We start from the raw sequence: 15318 nt of genomic DNA on the forward strand, positions 1-15318 counted from the left end.
TTGGTAGGAAAAGTAAAAATAGTATTTTCTCTAAGCATACTTTAAGGAAATTAACATTTGAAGCTTATTGAAAAATTTGGCAAGCAGTCTCTTTATTCTTTTTTAAAAAAGAAAATAGAGACGAGGCCTTACCATGTTGCCCAGGCTGGTCTGAAACTCCTGGGCTCACGCGATCCACCTACCTCAGCTTCCCAGAGTGCTGGGATTACAGGCATGAGCCACCATACTCAGCAGCAAGCAGCCTTTTCTAAATAGTAAATGTATTATTTTCTTTTAGTCATATTGGAAGAATTTTAAGTGTTAATGTGGCAGCTTCCCTCTGTTCATATAATGATGGGTTTACAAATTATTTTGGCTGATCTCAGAATTATGGTATTCTTAATTTGTTAATCTTCAGACCTGTAGGTAGTCTCTTTTCAGAACCATTGAATTAAGCTATTAAGTGAGATACCAGAAGGTCTCCCAAACATATCTAATTTTATAGACAGTTTAAAGCAGACAAGTTTGTAATGTTAGGACAATCTTTATTTTGTATCTTTTCAAAATAGGATGTGAGCTGCAATGAAATTCAAACTATACCTTCCCAAATTGGTAACCTGGAGTCCTTGAGAGACCTTAATGTAAGAAGAAATCACCTAGTACATTTGCCTGAAGGTAAGAAACTATGAAATAATTGTTTTATTATTTTAAAGCTCTCTCAGACCAATCAAGACAAAAATGTATAAGGGTTACATCCAGGCTGGGCGCTGTGGCTCATGCCTGTAATCCCAACACTTTGGGAGGCCGAGGAGGGAGGATTGCTTGAACCCAGGAATTCGAGACCAGCCTGGGCAATATAGGGAGTCTGTCTCTACAGAAAATTAACAAATTAGCCCAGGGGGCTGGCGCACTCTTGTAGTCCCAGCTACTCAGGAAGCTGAGGTGGGAGGAGTCCCTGAGCCCAGGAGGCCAAGGCTGCAGTGAGCTGTGGTGGCGTCACTGCACTCTAGCCTGAGCACCAGAAAGAGACCCTGTTTAAAAAAAGGGGAGGGGGAGGGAGAGAGAGAGTGTGTATGTGTGTCTGTGTGTCTTTGTGCGTGTGTTACCTCCAGTGTTTGAAATCTAATGGTTTGTTTAATAGTGTTATCTGTTCTATTGTGGATTTTAAAAGCCTCTTCAATGAAAAGGTTTGATAACTCTTGACTTTTGATTTTATTTTTAGATCTTGTCAACCGATGTAATTAATAACTCAGGGTAGGGTCACTGGAAATTTCAGTAAGCATGACTGTTTGGGGGAAATGTAACATGTTTGGATAAGGGGATAGTGTAGTGTAATGAAAAACATTTCTGCAGTTAGCACTCACTTAAAAATGGACTTTGACCTGAACTTAACCGGTCACTGGAGATGTTCAAACAGAGGCTAATGAACCATGTGGAAGTGATGTGTAGAGTGAATGATAAATGGGGTGAGAGACTGCGCTAAGAGACGGGTTATTTACTTAGGCTGACTGCAAGCTCTGATATATGTATTTGATTGATAAAAATGATTAAACATTAATGAAGTCTAATTTATCAATCTTTCACAAATTAGAGAATGCTAGAAAGGAAGATGAAAATGAGAGCTATTATTTTATGAGATCCAGAATATGTATTTCTTCCTATATGTTTCTGCTCGTCACCCAGCAATAAGAGTCATCAGCTCATGGCAAGTCTTGTCTCAGCTGTGCTCTCATTTACTTTACCCTGCACTATTCTCTAGATTAATTTGAATCAAATACAGAAATTTATTGGTAAACATTCCAGAAAAACAAGGAATCTTCTCAAGGTGTTTTCATGACAGTGCTTTTCTGGGTTCTTTGACAAAATATGACTTACAGTGTACAATCAATATTTTGTTTGTTTTGAGACAGGGTCTCACTCCCATTGCTCAGGCTAGAGTGCAGTGGCACGAACATGGCTCACTGCAGCCTCGACTTCTCAGGTTTAGGTGATCCTCTCACCTCAGCCTCCCAGGTAGCTTAGACTACAGGCACTTGCCACCACGCCACCTAATTTTTGTATTTTTAGTAGAGACGGGGTTTTGCCATGTTGCCCAGGCTGGTCTCGAACTCCTGGGTCAAGAGATCCACTTGCACTTGCTCAGCCTCTCAGAGTGCTGGGATTATAGGCGTGAGCCACTGTGCCTGGCCACAATACATGTTGAATTAACTAATGATGTTTTCGCTTTCCCCGTGGAATTCAAATATTTATACCAATTTGATCCAGCATAATATTTAGTTCTAACATACTAGTGGAGCTTTGACATTTTGGATTCCAAGTAAATGTGTAAGAACGTGACCTTTTCAGTCCACTTTTATAGACTTGCTGCAACCAAAACCTCACATGTCTTTCCTCGCACTTGGCTTGTCCAGGAACCTTCACACTTTTTATCCTCAGGGCCTTCCTTATTTTCTCCTGGTTCTGTTTGCTACCAACTCAGGAGTGTAAATGAAGGTTAGCAAAACCAAAATCATGACCTCTAGGACCTTATAAACCCAAATTTCTCTCTAGGGTTACCTCTGTACTCAGGACTCACCTACTGTGGTTGGTCTTCAAAGACTTACTCCTATAATAATATTTAGTGTGAAATCAATTGATGAGAATATTAGGGTTTTAATCAAAATGAAAATTGAGCATTTCAGATGACAATGGAAGCTTAATAGTTTTATCAACTAATTTATTTCTGTATCTTATTTTGATTGTAGACTGCTGACAAAATGGTTTATCACACAAATAGTTTCAATTTTTTTTGACAGTTTATTTTATAATCTCCGCACATATAGTTGAACTGAGTTGGCAAGTGAAGCTTTATTCCAACAGCTACATTCATTCGTGTGGAAGTTTGTGTTACGTAATTGGTAATTTCTAACATTGCAATTTGGTAGATGTCATATATCTTTTGTTATATTGCCATTTTGATTTAAAATTAATTTTTACCAAATAATATGTTACATCATTCAAAAAATATTTAAAAATATTAAGAGTCTTTTTTTTTTTTTTTTCTTGAGACAGAGTCTCACTCTGTCACCCAGGCTGGAGTGCAGTGGTGCAATCTCGGCTCACTACAAGCTCCACCTCCCGGGTTCATGCCATTCTCCTGCCTCAGCCTCCCGAGTAACTGGCATTACAGGCACGCGCCACTGCACCCAGCTAATTTTTGTATTTTTATTTCTTTTTTTTTTTTTTTTTTGAGACGGAGTCTCGCACTGTCACCCTGGCTGGAGTGCAGTGGCACGATCTCAGCTCACTGCAACCTCCGCCTCCCAGGTTGAAGGGATTCTTCTGCCTCAGCCTCCCAAGTAGCTGGGATTACAGGTGCCCGCCACCATGCCCAGTTAATTATTTTTTTTTTTGTATTTTTAGTAGAGACAGGGTTTCATTATGTTGGCCAGGCTGGTCTCAAACTCCTGACCTCATGATCCGCCTGCCTCAGCCTCCCAAAGTGCTAGGATTACAGGCGTGAGCCACCGTGCCCGGCCTTTTTTGTATTTTTAGTAGAGACGGGGTTTCACCATGTTGCCCAGGATGGTCTTGATCTCCTGACCTCGTGATCCACCTGCCTCGGCCTTCCAAAATGCTGGGATTACAAGTGTGAGCCACCCCGCCCAGCCAAGAATCTTAAATAATATCCTTCCCCTGCCTCAAACTTCCCTACACACCAATTTCAATGGCCAAAAGTATGTACCTTCATTAAACTCCTTTGACTCTTTTTTTTTTTTTTTTTTTTTTTGAGATAGGGCCTCACTCTGTTGCCCAGGCTGGAGTGCATGGCGCGATCAGAGCTCACTGTAGCCTCGAACTCCATGGGCTGAAGCCATCCTCCCATCTGAGCCTTCCAAGTAGCTGGGACTGCAGATATGCACCATCACACCCAGAAATTTTTGTATTGTTTTGTAGAGACAAAGGTCTCACCATGTTGCCCTGGCTGGTCTCCTGGACTCAAGCAATCCGCCCACCTCAGCCTCCCAAAGTGCTGAGATTACAGGCATGAGCCACAGTGCCCAGACTGCTGACATATTTCTAATTGATATGTTTTTATAGCTATTGCTGGTTTGGGCAACTTTGACAGTTATGTCAGCTTCCTATTGTGATGATAGATGAGGATTTAGTTTCCTTACACTGTCACCATACCATGCCTTTACTGCTTTCCTCCTATCTTCCCAGTGTAGGTTTAGCACAACTTCTGATTAAATTGTTACTCAGTGTTCACATTACTAGAATTATGTAAACATTGTTCCCTGCCAATTCAAGTGATGTACTCTGATTTTATTTCCTTTCTTGTACATGCTGGTTTTTTTCTTTTTTTCTTTTTTTTTTTTTGAGACAGAGTCTTGCTCTGTCGCCCAGGCTGGAGTGCAGTGGCATGATCTCAGCTCACTACAGCCTCTGCCTCTCGGGTTCAAGCAATTCTCCTGCCTCAGCCTCCTGAGTAGCTGGGATTACAGGCGCCCGCCAACACGCCCAGCTAATTTTTGTATTTTTAGTAGAGATGGGGTTTCACCACGTTGGTCAGGCTGGTCTCGAACCCCTGACCTTGTGATCCACCTGCCTCGGCCTCCCAAAGTGCTGGGATTACAGGCATGAGCCACCATGCCCGGCTTTTTTTTTTTTTTTTCCTATAGGTAATAGTTTCTTATCTTTTTATATGCTTATTTTTATGTGTGTCTATGGCTAATTCCACCCTCTTTTTCCAGCAGGCTTCCTAGTCAGACCAGATTCTCTATCCCTTTTTTCCCTACACTTCCGCCTCACTGAGCCCTTTTTTTCTCTTCTGATATGGACTGGCTGTTCTCTAGTATTGCTGCCCAGCATTTTTTTTTTTTTTTTTTTTTTTTTTTTTGAGACAGTCTCACTCTGTCACCCAGGCTGGAGTACAGTGGCACGATCTCAGCTCACGGTAACCTCTGCCTCCCGGCTTCAAGTGATTCTCTGCCTCAGCCTCCCAAGTAGCTGGGATTATAGGAGCCCGCCACCACGCCTAGCTAACTTTTGTATTTTTAGTAGAGATGGGGTTTCACCATCTTGGCCAGGCTGGTCTTGAACTTCTGACCTCGTGATTCACCCGCCCTCGGCCTCCCAAAATGCTGGGATTACAGGCGTGAGCCACCGTGCCTGGCCTGCTGCCCAGCTTTCTTTCTTCTGTGTTAAATACTCTGAGTCCTAGACTCCGGCTGAGCCACCGTGCCTGGCCTGCTGCCCAGCTTTCTTTCTTCTGTGTTAAATACTCTGAGTCCTAGACTCTGGATCTTCCTCAGTTACTCCCTGTTTTGCTGGGGGACATCTCCTAGTAGCTTCCCAAGAACACATCATGGGAGAACATATTTTTGAGACTTCACTGGAAAATAAATGTCTTTATTCTATGTTCCCCCTTGATTGTTTGATTATAAATCCAGGTTGAAAACAATTTTCTTTGAAGACTTTTTAAAGTGTTTTTTCACTTTCCACTTTCAGTGTTTAAAATTGATGGTTGAAAATCTGATACCATTCATTCCTAATCCCAGTCTTTTGTGACCAGCTTTTGCTCTCTGGAAGATTTTAAGATGCTCCCTGTTTATCTGCTGCTCTGAAATTTTATGTTAATGTGCCATAGTATGAGTTGTTTTAATTTAATGTACTGGATACTTGGTGGGCCCCTTTCCAAAGCAGAGATCCATATCTTCCGTTTTGGGAAATTGTTTTATATCTTTTTTTTTTTTTTTTAATAATTTTCTTTCTTTTGGTTTCTCTGTCCCCTTTTTGAATTATTTTGAATTGGATGTTATTAGACCTCTTTGTTGATCCTCTTTGATGATTTTTCTTTTTTTTTTTTTTTGTTTTGAGACAGAGTCATGCTCTGTCGCCCAGGCTGGAGTGCTGTGGTGCGATCTCGGCTCACTGCAAGCTCCGCCTCCTGGGTTCACGCCATTCTCCTGCCTCAGCCTCCCGAGTAGCTGGGATACAGGCTCCCACCACCACGCCCAGCTAATTTTTTGTATTTTTAGTAGAGACGGGGTTTCACCGTGTTAGCCAGGATGGTCTTGATCTCCTGACCTCGTGATCCGCCCGCCTTGGCCTCCCAAAGTACTGAGATTACAGGCTTGAGCCACCGCGCCCAGCCGATTTTTCTTATATTTTTTAGTATTCATTTCTGCGTCATTTTGTGTTACCTTATGGTAAAATAGTTCCAACCATTCTTAGGAATTTTTAATTGCTACCATTATATTTTTTCATTTCTACAAACTCATTCTGTGATTTTTAAAAAATATTCCTTTTATGTTTCAGTGATTAAGGACCTTCTCTTTCTGAAACTAAAGATAGTCTAGCTTTTCAAAATGTTCTTCTGCTTTCTATAAAATACCTGTTTCTTCTGAGTTCCTTTTTTTGATTAGTTAGTTGGTTTTGGTGTTGGAGACGTCTAAATGTCTGTGGATCATATACTATCTTTATATGGCTGATTAGAAGTTCTCAGTGTACTCGGCAGAAATTGTATAATGGTTATTAAACAAGCTGTGTATTTTATTAGAAGAAATTCTGTATCATTATATAAAGGCCTTTTATATGGGACTGTGAAGTTTATCCAGAGAAAGAAGCTCCATTTCTTCTTCATTATTGTGTATATTCTTAACTACGGCCATTCCTGGGATGAAGTAGGATAGGGTGGGGTGGGAAGGTGCTGAGGTCTTAATGTTAAGTGTGTAGACATTGACTTAACTCCTCCATTTTCAGCTGGCAACTCCTCCTGACTTTTGTCCTCCCATTGTGCCTGGGATCCCTGAGTTCAGAGCATTTTTGATTCAATTTCACTAGAAAATAACTTGCTGACTCCTGGGAACATTGGAGAAGGATAGTGCCCTAGCTGTGTTAGTGGGAGCTGTGGACCCAGGCATTTAACTGTTCTTTATATAGAGTGTTATCTAATCCTTTTGTTATCCTCACCTTCTTGTGGTATCAGGGCCTCCAGCTTCTGAGACTTTCTGTAGTTCTGAGCGGGTCAAAGCTGCTTTTTATTAGTAATCCTATCTATAGGCAACTGGATCTCATTTTTACCACTTTGCTACCACTTTTCTCATTTTTACCACTTTGCTACCAGTTAATCACTAAAAGAGAATGGGAGTAAATATCTGTGTTAAAATCACATTTAACTAGAAGCTTTTGTAAAAATTCTCTAGTTGTAAAACATAATTAATTGTTCATTTCCATTTTACCTTCTTGCAGAGCTGGCGGAGTTGCCTTTGATACGGTTAGACTTCTCATGCAATAAAATTACCACAATCCCTGTTTGTTATCGGAACCTCAGGCACCTACAGACAATCACCCTAGATAACAATCCACTACAATCACCTCCTGCACAGGTAAACCATGGTGAAGCATCAGGTAGCTCATGGTGGAAGCATCAGGTAAAGCATAGTGGAAGCATGGCATGGACTTTTTTTGGACAAAGGATGAAATTTAAAATTTTCTGTACATTTATCATTCTGATAGAAAATAATTTCTTTTAAAACAGATTCACATACATATGTATTTTTGAGAAGCCTTGAATTAATGGATTAGAAGATAATGTTTCCAGAAGTGTTTTTCCTTTCTCTAAATTGGTATTTCTTTTTAAATTGAAGAATTCTTCCCTAAATTTTTTTCTAATAAAATTTTAGTTAATTTCTTTATTTTTTCTAGTAAAATTTGAGTGTAGACACCATAAATGCTAGAGACAGGCCAGGTGCAGTGGCTCATGCCTGTAATCCCAGCACTTTGGGAGGCTGAGGTGGGCGGATCATGAGGTCAGGAGATCGAGATCATCTTGGCCAACATGGTGAAACCTCATCTCTACTAAAAATACAAAAATTAGCCGGGTGTGGTGGTGGGCGCCTGTAGTCCCAGCTACTCAGGAGGCTGAGGCAGGAAAATCACTTGAACCCAGGAGGTGGAGGCTGCAGTGAGCTGAGATGGCGCCACTGCACTCCAGCTTGGGCGACAGGGCGAGACTCCGTCTCAAAAAAAAAAAAAAAAAAAAAAAATGCTAGAGACAGATAAAAATACTCAGCTTTCAGAGCTAAAAACTATCCGTACATTTCTTTTTCTGATCATAGTTATTATAACCCTCCTAATTCTAAAGTCACAAATTCCTACTTTAGACAGTTCGGTCATTTGTTTATCAGTGACTGAAATGAAGCTATACAGTAATAATTATAAGGTAGTTTTACATGTAGATGCTGGACATCCTACAACCTAGAAATTTTTGCCAACTCATTATTTTCCCTCAGCTCTTTTATTTTATTATTTTATTTTATTTATTTTTTTTGTGAGACGGTGTCTCGCTCTGTTGCCCAGGCTGGAGTGCAGTGGTGCAATCTCGGCTGTCTGCAAGCTCCACCTCCCGGGTTCACACCATTCTCCTGCCTCAGCGTTCCAAGTAGCTGGGAGTACAGGCGCCCGCCACTATGCCTGGCTAATTTTTTGTATTTTTAGTAGATACGGGGTTTCACCATGTTAGCCAGAATGGTCTCGATCTCCTGACCTCATGATCCACCCGCCTCGGCCTCCCAAAGTGCTGGGATTACAGGTGTGAGCCACCGCACCCGGCCCCCATAGCTCTTTTTAACTCTGCAGTTTATTGACGATTTTGTACAAGCATATGTTACTCTTTTTTTTTTTTTTTTGAGATGAAGTTTTGCTCTTGTTGCCCAGGCTGGAGTGCAATGGTGCGATCTCGGCTTACTGCAGCCTCTGCCTCCTGGGTTCAAGCGATTCTCCTGCCTCAGCCTCCCGAGTAGCTGGGATTACAAGCGCCCGCCACCATGCCCGGCTAATTTTTTGTATTTTTAGTACAGACGGGATTTCACCATGTTGGTCAGGCTGGTCTTGAACTCCTGACCTCAGGTGATCCACCCGCCTCAGACTCCCAAAGTGCTGCAATTACAGGCGTGAGCCACTGCGCCCGGTGGCATATGCTACTCCTTATCGCAACTATAAAACTTTATGAGTAAACTTCCTAACAGTAGAAGGGTCTTATAAGCCTCAAGAATTTGTGTTTTGACTTCTGGGACAAGTAGCAACAGAAATATATGTAATATTTCATGATTTCCTGCTGTTCTCTCTCAAAGCAGAATCAAAAACATAGTTGTATATGATTGTTGGATTCCTAAAAGTAAAAGTTGCTTCATGTAATCTAATGGGGAGAAATGCTTTAAATCTCTGACTATGCAAACTAATCAGTGTGATAAGTTTACTTGGTATTTGAACAGTATAATCAAAAGTTATTTATTTATATATTACTGAAATTTATTAGTGACTAGAAAATGAAAACTTATATTTACCAGTTAAACACCTAAAATAACACTTAACTAAATAATATAATTTATTAGTTTTTAAATATTACTGTATGTACTTGATAGAAATGCCTCCCTTTCCCAATGTATGTTACATAAAATGTTGATAAGATAAAAAGGAGCATATTTCAGATGAGTAATAATTTGGCTACATTTGTGTGACTTTATTTAGATATGTATAAAAGGCAAAATCCACATATTTAAATACCTGAACATACAAGCTTGTAAGATTGCTCCAGATCTGCCGGATTATGATAGGAGACCATTGGGTTTTGGCTCCTGGTAAGTATATTCTGTCCCTTTATCTATCATATTTTTTGTACAGGGAATCAAATAAAATGGATGCTTAAATTTGCCTGAATGTTTGACTAAAGGGAAATAACCTGTTTTAACACTGTTATTCTCAGAATGCTTGTATTGTAAAGTTGATGACCTAGATCTGGCCAAGTCTAGTTCTAAGGGTTTCTCAACCTTGGCACTGTTGTCATTTTAGATCAGATAATTCTTTGTTGTGATGGGCTGTCCTGTACATTGTAAGACATTTAGCAGCATCCTTGGTGTCTGCCCATTAGATGCCAGTAGTACCCTCGCAAAGTGACAAAAATGTCTCCAAATGTCATCTTGGGGCCCTCCAGTTGAAAACTACTGGTCTGAGTGACTTGAATGCTAACTTTAGCTCTGCTGCTGAAGTAACTAGCTGAAGGCAAGTCATTCCTACTTTTTGAGTTTCATTTTTTCTACAAGGAGTGAAAAGTTGGATTTGTTGACCATTAACATCACTTCAGGATCTGTTAAGTCTATGAGTCCCTCAGCTACACAGCCTATGACTTATAAGGTCATCTGCTTGGCAGTCCCAACCATCTGGAACTATCTCTTTTTTTACCATGTTGCCCAGCCTGGTCTCAAACTCCTGAGCTCAAGCATTCCTCCCACCTCAGCCTCCTGAGTATGGAGCAATCTTAAGTAGCAATAATTAAATTCTTAGGCCTTTAAACAAGCAGGATAGATGTTTCAGTGAAAGTGAAATAATGTTTATGGACTTTACTTAAAAGAGAACCTCTCAGGCCTTCTCTTGAACCTCTGAAATTTTGCTTAAAAGCACAGTCCTAGTAAACTCGCCTCATTGGACGAACAAGAATTGCAGAGGTGTGATTGTTTTGAAGCTGGATAATAATGAGTACATGAGGTCTCATACTATTCTGTTTGCTTTGTTTCTATTTGGAATTTTTCATATTAAAAAATTAAAGTCCATTTAGTTCTAATAGTTAAGTGACTGCCACATTTCTTGTTTTTTAGAAAATTGATCTGTTTAATTTCAAATGTTAATTGTTAAAATAACAAACTTTGCAGTAACAGAGTCTCTTTTTGGCAGCCATGAAGAACTGTACTCAAGTCGCCCTTATGGAGCCCTTGATTCAGGCTTCAATAGTGTGGACAGTGGTGATAAGAGATGGTCAGGGAATGAAGTAAGTGTTTTTTATATTCCGTGTGTTATAACACCTGATTAAGAGAAAACAGAATGATGAAAATGAAAAGCGTCCTAACTGGATTCGGTTTCTCACTACATAAAATATAGAAAAGTCAAGGCGGAGGCAAGATTCCCACCCTCTCCAGCAGAACTGGCGTTCTGCATCCTTGCCGGCTTTCTGTCACTGGATTTCCACCTGGTTCCTCATTGCCTCATGGAAATAGTTTCATATCATAGAAAGGCAAACAGGAGCTGAGCCAGTTGAAACTGAAGCCCACAATCTGAGGGGCGGGGTCATCTCTAGCAGAGGTGCTAGATGGTGAGAAAACAAGTGGGACATTCGGCTGATGGGTAGAGACGAGGACCTTGGTAAAGAGCATTCATGTGCTCAAGAGGAATAACTTCCTGGCTAATTCTATCGTTTTCCTGGTTTTTAAATTATTGATATTATGTTTTCTGCTCTTAAAAATTACTGTGTCCACAGAGAAGGTCTACAGAAGAAAAAAAGTAAAAAAATAAAAATTACTAATGTGTAATATTTTAGCTATGCATTAAGTTATTAAGTAAACTTTTGTTAGCAAGACTGATAACCTACTATTTATAACATTGTTTTACTGTGAATTGAAACCAAATTAATTTTAGACCACATCCCATTTGTAATTTGGAATCACTTGTGTTTGTATGTCTTGGTGGGTGGGTTCATAAATGTGGCTGTATCAATACAGATATATATGTAGATATTTTAAATCTACATATATAATTTATGGAGTCATGAATCTTTTTTTTTTTTTTTTGAGGCAGAGTCTTGCTCTTTCACCCAGGCTGGAGTGCAGTGGGAGGACCATGGCTCAAGCACTCCTCCTACCTAAACATCCTGAGTAGCTGGGACTACAGGCTTATGCCACCACGCCTGGCCAATTAAAAAAATTTTTTTTTTTTAGAGATGGGCTCTCCCTGTATTGCCCAGGCTAGTCTCAAACTCCTGGGCTTGTCATTCCCACCTTGGTCTCCCAAAGTGTTGGGATTATAGGCATCAGCCACCACTCCAGGCCAGATTTTTATTTTTTTGAGATAGGATCTCGCTTTGTTGCACAGGCTGGAGTGCAGTGGTGGAATCCTATCTCATTGCAGCCTCGAACTCCTGGGCTGAAGCGATTGTCTCGCCTCAACATCCAAGTATTAGGATTACAGGCATGTGTGAGCACACCTAGCTAATTTACTCCTGGCCTCAAGTGATCCTCCTGCTTTGGTCTCCCAAAGCGCATGGATTACAGGCATGATCCGCCAGGCTCTAAAAAGATTGTTTTTAATGTTTCTGCTTCTTTTTTAAGCCTACAGATGAATTTTCAGATCTGCCTCTTCGAGTAGCAGAGATTACTAAAGAACAAAGACTACGAAGAGAAAGCCAGTACCAGGAGAACCGCGGCAGTTTAGTAGTAACAAACGGCGGAGGTAAACATAACTCGGGTGACAGCTAAAGTGTTTGCCATCATTCAGTACCAAGAGAACCGCGGCAGTTTAGTAGTAACAAACGGCGGAGGTAAACATAACTCGGGTGACAGCTAAAGTGTTTGCCATCATTCAGTACCAAGAGAAACGCGGCAGTTTAGTAGTAACAAACGGCGGAGGTAAACATAACTCGGGTGACAGCTAAAGTGTTTGCCATCATTCAGTACCAAGAGAACCGCGGCAGTTTAGTAGTAACAAACGGCGGAGGTAAACATAACTCGGGTGACAGCTAAAGTGTTTGCAATCATTCAGTACCAGGAGAACCGCGGCAGTTTAGTAGTAACAAACGGCGGAGGTAAACATAACTCGGGTGACAGCTAAAGTGTTTGCAATCATTCAGTACCAAGAGAACCGCGGCAGTTTAGTAGTAACAAACGGCGGAGGTAAACATAACTCGGGTGACAGCTAAAGTGTTTGCCATCATTCAGTACCAAGAGAAACGCGGCAGTTTAGTAGTAACAAACGGCGGAGGTAAACATAACTCGGGTGACAGCTAAAGTGTTTGCAATCATTCAGTACCAAGAGAAACGCGGCAGTTTAGTAGTAACAAACGGCGGAGGTAAACATAACTCGGGTGACAGCTAAAGTGTTTGCAATCATTCAGTACCAAGAGAACCGCGGCAGTTTAGTAGTAACAAACGGCGGAGGTAAACATAACTCGGGTGACAGCTAAAGTGTTTGCCATCATTCAGTACCAAGAGAAACGCGGCAGTTTAGTAGTAACAAACGGCGGAGGTAAACACGATTCCAGTGACAGCTAAAGTGTTTGCCATCATTTAACTTTTTAAAGTTGTCTTTTTCGTACCCACTCCTTTTGTTGGTGTATCTATAGCTTCTTCACTCTTCTTTTAAAGACTTCTTTTCATATACGATTATATGTAACTTACCTGCACATTGCGCACATGTACCATAAAACCTAAAGTATAATAATAATAATAATAATAATAATAATAATAATAATAATAAAAGAAAAAAAAAGTGTAGAATAGTTAAGTTGACATCAGACAAAAATATTCTTTCTTTAGGAATTTATAAATTTTGAGGTTTACCATTTAGAATAAACACTGTTATTGGTTTTAACAAATTATGGTGTACTCATTTAAAGTTTTATTCTATTTATAATTTTTTGGAAAGTGGCTTCTATATTTTATTAAATGTCTTCTATCATCAATGAAAAAAAAAAAAAAAAAGAAAAAGAAAAATACTATTTTCCATTGGGATGAAACTATGATTTCTGCTTTCAGTCAGAGTTAAAATACAGTATTTCTCCCTTTTTATTTTGGGAGGAAACTTTATTAGAGACAGTACACCTGGAGTAGATCTTTGTTAATCTGGATTTAACCACGACCTTTTGGAGTACCATTCTCCCTTTTTAAGATTCTTGCTGTGGTCATTATTTGATCTCTTTTAGGAATTTAGTGCTTTTTTTTTTTTTTTTTTTTTTCCAATGTTTACCTTTTCTTCACCTGGAATTGTCAGATGCTCTTCAAGGGCATCTGAATCAGTTTTCCTTATTCTGACATTAAAAAATTTGTAGTTCATTAGCAAGCAGCACTCTCTCTACTTGCTTATACTTCCAAAGCAGACTCTTGATTTTTGCATTAAATTCTGTATTGCTTGAATTGGTTTGAATTTAATGTTTAATGTTTAATTTCATATTTAAATTTTGAGGGCCAGTTATAAGGGAAAATGACTTTGATTTTCCAGAAATCTATTGCTTATCCGAGGAGAGCTTTCATTTCTCAGTGATGATTTCAATTAAATGGTTTGCTGTCCTTTTCCTTACCATCTTAGATTCTTTACTCCTGTCGTTACCATTTCATTTACATTTCAATAGTTTTCTTTTAAGTGTTTCTCTCATATGAGGTATCTTTCTCCATCAGTTTATTTAAGACTTAAAATAATGTTGAGATCTGTGCCGGTATGGTAGCCACTAGCCACATGTGGTAATTATTGAGTATTTGAAATGTGTTTTTTTAGGCTGGGTGCAGTGGCTCACGCCTGTAATCCCAGCACTTTGGGAGGTTGAGGCAGGTGGATCACTTGAGGTCAAGAGTTTGAGACCAGCCTGGCCAACATGGTGAAACCCAAAATCTACTAAAAACCAAAAAAAAAAAAAAAAAAAAAAAAAAAAAAAGCAGGGCATAGTGGCACATGCCTGTAATCCCAGCTACTCGGGAGGCTGAGGCAGGAGAATCACTTGAACTCGGGAGGCGGAGGTTGCAGTGAGCCAAGATCACGCCACTGCACTCCAGCCTGGGTGACAGAATGAGACTGTGTCTCAAAAAAAAAAAAAATAAATAAGAAATGTGGTTTTTCCAAATTGATGCGTATTGTAAGTATAAAATACACATCAGATTTTGAAGACTTCATTTGAAAAAAAGCATGTAAAGTAGTAATATTTTGCATTGATTATGTGTTGAAGTGATATTTAAACATATTGGACAATGTAAAATATTAAAATTAATGCTGCCTCTTTTACTTTAAAAAATATGGCTACTAGAAAATTTCAAATGACATATGTGGTTCACCTTCATGGCTTGTGTTATTTTTCTCTTTGGCCACACTGGTCTAGATTGGATGAAGAAGTAAAGTTGACCACACTGGTCTAGATTGGATGAAGAAGTGAAGTTGGCCACACTGGTCTAGATTGGATGAAGAAGTAAAGTTACTTTCTTCAGAAATCGTCTTAATATAAACCATTTATTTAGTCAGAAAAGTTTTAGCACATTTAAAAAAATGCATTTATGTACCTGGTTTCTAATGTGGATGTAAACTTAGAACCTTTTCATCTTTTTTAGCTATTAATAAAACTCTAATAACTCAAAATTCATTTTTATATTAATTGCATTCACAGAATTATTTATCAATAATTGAGTCAGAAGACTAAATTGAGAAATAGGCTTCCCCAAGTTCACTGTTCCAGCAACTGCGATTTTTAGGCAGCCTGTAGAACGTCATGAAGTAACGGGTTGTGGTTTAATGCATCTCTGGAAAAACTATCTTAGTAGGAAGTTTTTT

General features: G+C 39.5%; 1 protein-coding gene across 5 annotated transcripts in view; it reads left to right on the forward strand.

The window, feature by feature from the left end:
- LRCH3 (leucine rich repeats and calponin homology domain containing 3) overlaps positions 1-15318 on the forward strand; it is a 102072-nt gene that overhangs the window by 33896 nt on the left and 52858 nt on the right. For all 5 annotated transcript variants that reach the window (XM_054480580.2, XM_054480579.2, XM_054480577.2 and 2 more), the window contains 5 exons: positions 549-654; positions 7213-7349; positions 9493-9602; positions 10693-10786; positions 12120-12240. In XM_054480580.2, coding sequence (XP_054336555.1) covers positions 549-654; positions 7213-7349; positions 9493-9602; positions 10693-10786; positions 12120-12240 — 568 coding nt within the window. The remainder of the gene's footprint in view (positions 1-548; positions 655-7212; positions 7350-9492; positions 9603-10692; positions 10787-12119; positions 12241-15318) is intronic.

This window comes from Pongo pygmaeus, chromosome 2 (assembly GCF_028885625.2).
Source record: "Pongo pygmaeus isolate AG05252 chromosome 2, NHGRI_mPonPyg2-v2.0_pri, whole genome shotgun sequence".
Lineage (NCBI taxonomy): Eukaryota > Metazoa > Chordata > Mammalia > Primates > Hominidae > Pongo > Pongo pygmaeus.